Source organism: Phycodurus eques, chromosome 14 (assembly GCF_024500275.1).
Source record: "Phycodurus eques isolate BA_2022a chromosome 14, UOR_Pequ_1.1, whole genome shotgun sequence".
NCBI classification, from domain to species: domain Eukaryota; kingdom Metazoa; phylum Chordata; class Actinopteri; order Syngnathiformes; family Syngnathidae; genus Phycodurus; species Phycodurus eques.
This window is the reverse complement of record NC_084538.1, coordinates 18,063,626-18,071,125: the sequence shown is the minus strand read 5'-3', so window position 1 is coordinate 18,071,125 and position 7,500 is coordinate 18,063,626. Positions and strand designations below refer to the sequence as shown.

General features: G+C 41.3%; 1 protein-coding gene across 3 annotated transcripts in view; it reads right to left on the bottom strand.

Annotated features, from left to right (window-relative positions):
* The window catches only part of daam2 (dishevelled associated activator of morphogenesis 2), a 108,523-nt gene that overhangs the window by 38,540 nt on the left and 62,483 nt on the right, over positions 1 to 7,500 (bottom strand). For all 3 annotated transcript variants that reach the window (XM_061695957.1, XM_061695959.1, XM_061695958.1), the window contains exon 4: positions 7,294 to 7,368. In XM_061695957.1, coding sequence (XP_061551941.1) covers positions 7,294 to 7,368 — 75 coding nt within the window. The remainder of the gene's footprint in view (positions 1 to 7,293; positions 7,369 to 7,500) is intronic.

Sequence of the window (7,500 nt, the reverse complement as noted above, 5' to 3'; positions counted from 1 at the left end):
TTGAACTTGTCCTGTCAAACCCGTTTTATTTGTGTTTATGTTAAATGCCTGTCATGCCAATAACTCTTTTAAAAGAGATTTTCCCTAACTGAATAAAGGTTAAATGAAATAAAAATATTTATACTTTCAGCTGTCATTTCAACACTGGGCTGTGTGTTTGGTCTCTGCAGCCCACCAGTGTTTGTCTTGCTCTGTTTAATTGGCATACACCAGGGTTGGGCATTCACACTTGACTATAGTTTCGCTGAACCTAAGATGAAAGAAATGAGGTTCATACCATATTTCAATATACTGTATAGATACATTGGATATACTGTAGATATAGAATTACATTTTGAGTAATTTGTGACTTGAAGGTGCAAACAAACACTAGCGGATTCGGGTTATTGTTAACATGAATAGACATTTTCCCATTCCCGTTGGAGCGCTGATGGTCACTGTACTTAACGTTGGAAAGAGTAATCACCAGAATATTTGTAAATAATGCAGGCCTATGGGGGGCACAAGCCAGTACAAACTGTAGCCCGGTCCCAAGGCCGGATAAATGCAGAGGGTTGCGTCAGGAAGGGCATCCGGCTTAAAACTTTGCCAAACAAATATGAGCGTTCATCCAAAGAATTCCATATCGGATCGGTCGTGGCCCGGATTAACAACATCCGCCACCGGCACTGTCAACCTGCAGGGCGGCGGTGGAAACTCAGCTACTGTGGGTCGAAGTCGAAGAAGAGCTGGAAAGCGGGTTCTTCGGCAGAAAGAGAAGAGGAAAGCACAAAGCCTAGAACTTAATGTGGGGACTTTGAATGTTGGGACTATGACAGGAAAATCTCGAGAGTTGGTTGACATGATTAGGAGAAAGGTTGATATATTGTGTGTCCAGGAGACCAGGTGGAAAGGCAGTAAGGCTAGAAGTTTAGGGGCAGGGTTCAAATTATTTTACAATGGTTTAGATGGGAAGAGAAATGGAGTCAGGGTTATTTTAAAAGAAGAGTTGGCTAAGAATGTCTTGGAGGTGAAAAGAGTAGCAGATCGAGTGATGAGGCTGAAACTTGAAATTGAGGCTGTTATGTGTAATGTGATTAGTGGCTATGCCCCACAGGTAGGATGTGACCTAGAGGTGAAAGAGAAATTCTGGAAGGACCTAGACGAAGTAGTTCTGAGCATCCCAGACAGAGAGAGAGTCTTGATTGGTGCAGTTTGTAATGGACATGTTTGTGAAGGAAATGGGGGTGAAGAAGTGAAGGGTAAGTACAGCATCCAGGAAAGGAACTTGGAGGGACAGATGGTGGTAGACTTTGCAAAAAGGTTGCAAATGGCTGTAGTGAACACTAAGAGGCAGGAACATAGGTTGACCTACAAGAGCCAAGGTAGAAGCACGCAGGTGGATTACATCTTGTGCAGACGATGTAATCTGAAGGAGGTTACCGACTGTAAGGTAGTGGTAGGGGAGAGTGTGGCTAGACCGCATAGGATGGTGGTGTGCAAGATGACTCGTGGTAGGGAGGAAGATTAGGAAGACAGAGGCAGAGCAGAGAACCATGTGGTGGAAGCTGAGACAGGAAGAGTGTTGTGCAGCTTTTCGGGAAGAGGTGAGACAAGCTCTCAGTGGACAGACTGGACCACTGCAGCCAAGGTGATCAGAGAGGCAGGCAGGAGAGTACTTGGTTTTATATTCTGGTAGGAAAGGAGAGAAGGAGACTTGGTGGTGGAGCCTCACAGTACAGGAAAACATACAAGGAAAAAGGTTAGCTAAGAAGAAGTGGGACACAGAGGACTGAGGAGAGGCGAAAGGAATAGATTGAGATGCGACATAGGGCAAAGGTAGCGGTGCCAAAGGCCAAACAAGAGGCATTTGATGACATGTATGCCAAGTAGGACACAGACAGAGGGATAGAGATGGGAAGGATGTGCAGCAGGTTAGGGTGATGAAGGATAGAGATGGAAATATGTTGAAGGAGCTACATTGTGTCTTTGTAGATCTAGAGATAGCCTATGACAGAGTACCCAGAGAAGAACTGTGGTACTTCATGCAGAAGTTTGGAGTGGCAGAGAAATATGTTAGAATAGTACAGGACATGTATGAAGGCAGCAGAACAGTGGTGAGGTGTGCTGTAGGTGTGACAGATGAATTTAAGGTGGAGGTGGGACTGCATCAGGGATCAGCCCTGAGCCCCTTCCTGTTTTCAGTGGTGATGGATAGGCTGACAGATGAGGTTAGACTGGAATCCCTGTGGACCATGATGTTTGCAGATGACATTGTGACCTGCAGTGAAAGCAGGGAGCAGGTGGAGGAAACAGAAAGATTGAGGCATGCACTGGAAAGCAGAGGAATGAAGATTAGCCGAAGTAAAACAGAATATATGTGCATGAATGAGAGGGGTGGTGGGGGAAGAGTGAGGCTACAGGAAGAAGAGATAGCAAGGGTGGAGGACTTTAAATACTTGGGGTCAACCGTCCAGAGCAATGGTGAGTGTGGTCAGGAAGTGAAGAAACGGGTCCAAGCAGGTTGGAACGGGTGGAGGAAGGTGGTATGTGACAGAAGAGTCTCTGCTTGGATGAAGGGCAAAGTTTATAAAACAGTGGTGAGGCCAGCCATGATGTACGGAGTAGAGACCGTGGCACTGAAGAGACAACAGTAAGGAGAGCTGAAGGTGGCGGAAATGAAGATGTTGAGGTTCGAGTGACCAGGTTGGATAAATTTAGAAATGACCTCATCATTAAAATTGGAAATGACCTCATCAGAGGGACAGCCCAGGTTCTATGTTTTGGAGACAAAATTAGAGAGAGCAGACTTCGATGGTTTGGACACATCCAGAGGAGAAATAGTGAGTATATTGGTAGAAGGATGATGAGGATGGAGCTGCCAGGCAAGAGACCAAGAGGAAGACCAAAGAGAAGGTTGATGGATGTCGTGAGGGAAGACATGAGGGCAGTTGGTGTTCGAGAGGAGGATGCAGGAGAAAAAAGGATGACACGCTGTGGCGACCCCTAAAGGGACAAGCCGAAAGGAAAAGAATCACCACCAGAATATTTTAAATATCACTCAGTGGCCAATAAACAATTTCAGGGATGTGACGTGGTTTTATGAATGAACGCCAACACGCTGGGTTGTTCAGTAATCTTGAAAGGCCTTGAAGCTGAAATGAGCTCATCCAATAACTGGGCTACTGTGGAAGGAGAGTTCTCCCTGGTGAGCACTAATGGGAGCCAAGATGTGAAGTCATTGTTGAACAAATCAACTCAGATTATTTAAACGCTCTCTTGTCAAGATGCTGTAAGGAGTACTGTGGAGGAGGACATTACTGGAGTGAGTAAAAATAGATTGTGGAAGGGAAGGAAACAGCAAAGAGCTATGATGAGTGAGTTGACGTACAGCTTGAACAAGAGACTCCTTGTTCAAAGTTAAGGTTGCGAATAAAATGTCTGCCCTCTGAATATTTTTAAAATATTAATATTAATTTCAACATAATCTGTCCATCCATTCATCCATCAATTTTCAACACCGCTTATCCTGGTCAGGGTCCCAGGGCGGTGGAGCCTATCCCAGCTGACTTCGGGCGAAAGGTGGACTGCACCCTGAACTGGTCGCCAGTCAGTCGTAGGGTACATATAGACACGGACAACCATTCGCACCCACATTCACACCGTCACTGAGTGGGAACTGAACCCTCGCTGCCCGCACCAAAGCCAGGCGAGTGCACCACTACACCATCAGTGACAATTTCAACATAATGCAGGGATTATATACACGAGTTTTAATTTTAGTGTCAATCTCATTTTCACACATTTTCAATCAATTTAATAAATCTTGTTTTTTAGATTATATTTGTATTGGACTGCCATGAAATTAGCTTTTGTCGTCCAAGATGGCGGTTGTATTGGTTCACAGTTACGGATATTATGACCAAAATACTTCGCCTACGACGCCAAAAATAGTAAAAATAATATCCAGCATATGGTCGCCAGTACTCACTGGAATTATGATCATCCAGTGACTTTGGGTTTGTAGTGTAGCATACTTCAGGACCGTTTACTAGCATCGGAGAGCTCAGCCAGAAAGACCCAGCGGTCTATAGCAGATGGGTGACTTTTGAGGTGGACTATGATGTAATGATTGTATTTATAATTATGGACTAAAATTTTAAATCATCAATCACTTTTTGAAAATATGATTTTAAGCATGGCTGTTTCTGAATGGGAGACATAAATATATAAATATACAGTACCGGTATCGATAAAAACAAGGCGGCACTTTATTTATTTTTATAGGTGTCCTTATCATTACTGATAAATTAAATGAAAACGACCCACTTATACTGTATACTGTATATGCTTTAAGATACAGTTCCCTCCAAAAGTATTTGAATGGCAAGGTCAATTCCTTTGTTTCTGTTGTATACTGAAGACATTTCGGTTATAGATAAAAAGATGAATATGAGAAAAGAAGTTCCGTATTTCAGCTTTTATTTCATGGTATTTAGATCTTGATGTGTTAAACAACTCAGGACAAAGCACCTTTTGTTTGACGCCACCCACTTTTCAAGTGAGCAAAATATTGGAACAAACATTATTAAATTAACTTACAGTGAATAACATTTACATAATATTTGGTGGCATAACGCTTACTTGCAATAACTGCATCAAGCCTGCAACCCATTGACTTCACCAGACTGTTGCATTCTTCCTTTGAAATACTTTTCCAGGCTTTTACTGCAGCCTCTTCAGTTAGTTTGTTCCTGGGGATTTCTCTCTTCAGTCTCCTCTTCAGGAAGTAAAATGCATGCTCTATTGGGTAAAGGTCCGGTGATTGACTTGGCCATTCTAAGACCTTCCACTTTTCCCCGTGATAAAGTCCTTTGTTGTGTTCCCAGTGTGTTTTGGGTCGTCTTGTTGCATGATGATGTTTCTCCCAATTAGTTCAGATAATTTTTTTTCCTTTAAATTGCCAGGGAAAATAGTTTTGTAGATTTCAGAATTCATTCTGCTGCTGAGTTACAGCATAAAAAAAAGCCATGACATTATCTCCACCATGCTTCACAGATGAGGTTGTGTGTTTTGGATCATAAGCAGATCCTTTACTTCTTCATACTTTGGACTTTCCATCACTTTGGTAGAGGTTAATCCTGGTCTCATCAGTCCATAAAACTTTGTTCCAAAACTTTTGTTGCTCATCTCTGTACTATGCAAAATTCAATCTGGCCTTCTGATTCTTTTTGCTGATGAGTGGTTTGCATCTTGTGGTATGGCCTGTATATTTCTTCTCTCAAAGTCTTCTTCGAACAGTGGATTGTGATACCTTCACTCCTGCTCTGTGGAGGTTGGCAGAGATGTCACTGACTGTTGTTTTTGGGTGTTTCTTCACAGCTCTCACAATTTATCATCAACTGCTGTTGATACTCTTGGCCGATCTGTTTGATGTCTGTTGCTCAGTACACCAGTAGTTTCTTTCTTTTTCAGGACATTCGAAATTGTTGTTTTGGCTATGCCCAATGTTTATGCAATAGCACTGGTGGATTTTCCCTCTTCTTTCAGCTTCAAAATGGTTTGCTTTTCTCCCATAGACAGCTCTCTGGTCTGGTCATGTTTGCTAAACAGCAAATGCAGTTTTCACACGCGAAACCAAAAGCCAAAAACAAGCACTATCTAATGTTTAAGCAATCAATCTAAAAGGCAACACCTGAGCAACTAGAAACACCCATCAGTCACATGTTTCAATACTTTTGATCACTTGAAAAATGTGTGGGTTCAAACAAAAGGTACTGTGTCCTGAGTTGTCTAAATTTAAATACCATGAAATAAAATCTAGAATTATGTTTGTCTGATATTCATCTTGTGATCTGAAATCCAAATGTCTTCCAAATACAACAAAAACAAAGGACTTGGCCTTGCCGTTCCAATACTTCTGGAGGGGACTATATGAGGTTGAGTTGTTCCGTGATTACGGTCATAACTCAAAAGACACTCTCAAAAAACACATCTCAAATCATCTTTGCCTATTGATATAAATGGAAATGCCATGAATGTGTTCCAGGCCAACCCCAAAAGAACTATAAACATTTTGTGTTTGTGATTCTCAATCAGGAAAAATAGCACTCTATAATATTGTCCTTCATAAAAACAGTAATAATATAATTACTGTATGTGGAATATAAAGAAATAAATAGTTTGTGCATCATGATTTCATGCTGCATCCAATTCATTGTGCTGCGCCCGCCTTGGTCACCAGCAGTACAGTATAATACAGTCATGCAGACACAAATGAAGAATCTACTACTTCTTACTACTACTACTACTGTGACTCTGGAAAGTGCTGTAATATTAGTCATTTTTCATCGAAGACTATGAATATACAGTATGCCTGTGAGTATTGTTATATTAATCTATCTAAATGTGTTGCTGTACAGTTTGTGTTCAAATATCCATTGCATAAACGGTAGGAAAACCGCTACTATCGCTGCTAACCTTAGCATGTAAATGGCTATTTCCATTATGTTAGGATTACTCTAACTGGACTCTCATTATGCAGAGCTATGTAATACACAACATATAATAATTATCTTTGTTTGATGTTTAGTTTAACTAACTTTAACTGGGAGTGGCATTAAACCACTTGAAGCCTATTTGTTGATTAATTGTTCACTACTGGCCAAAGTGTTGCTTATTGTGAAGTGAAGTGAGTTAACCTGAGTTAATTGCCACCTGTCTCATTTGCGCTCGCAAATAAAAGTGGAGGGGGAAAAAAAAAAAAAGCCAAATGACGATTCGCATGTTGATAAACTAAGATTCTAGCTTAAAAATTACTCTCAAAGTGTTTTATGATTTTGAAACTTTTTTTATCGTCAGTCCTTCCCACATGGTCTCCAGCTGATATGGCGCAAATTCGTCAGTGGCCTAATGTCCAATGAGACAACAACGATCGCAACTTAAAATAATACAGAGAGCATGGCTCACCAGTTGTTTTTATTGGCAACCTAAAAAAAATAAAAAATAAAAATATCACGGCTAGAAGTCATGAGCAATTCCATCTTGGCGTACCTCCATGTCTCAGACAGCCATTCCCACTGACTGATGCATGTATAACTGGCATCACAGTGTGGGAGAATGCTGGGGTCACACAGAAGGAATTTGGTCATGTAGTCAGGGGCACGACAAAAAAACAAAACAAAAACAAAGGAATAGTATATCCTCTTAGTCCCATACTTAGACATGGAGGAAACTGAAGATGCAGTAGGACAGCTGACATTTATCAGGAATATCACTTATTAAGCAATTCCAGTGACAAGAAGTAAGACTTACAGCAGCCATGGAGTTGATTCGGTCAATGTAGTAGTCAGGCCAGCTTGTAGCCAGCTTGTTCGGGTCCTCTTGCTCCTGGCCAGAGACACATAAACTGTCAAACATTGATTTACACTTATTAAAAAAGGAAAGGAAAAGTCAAATAAATCAACTCATAATATTTCTCTTAGGACTCAGGACTAATATGTGTTGGAACCACAATGCCAA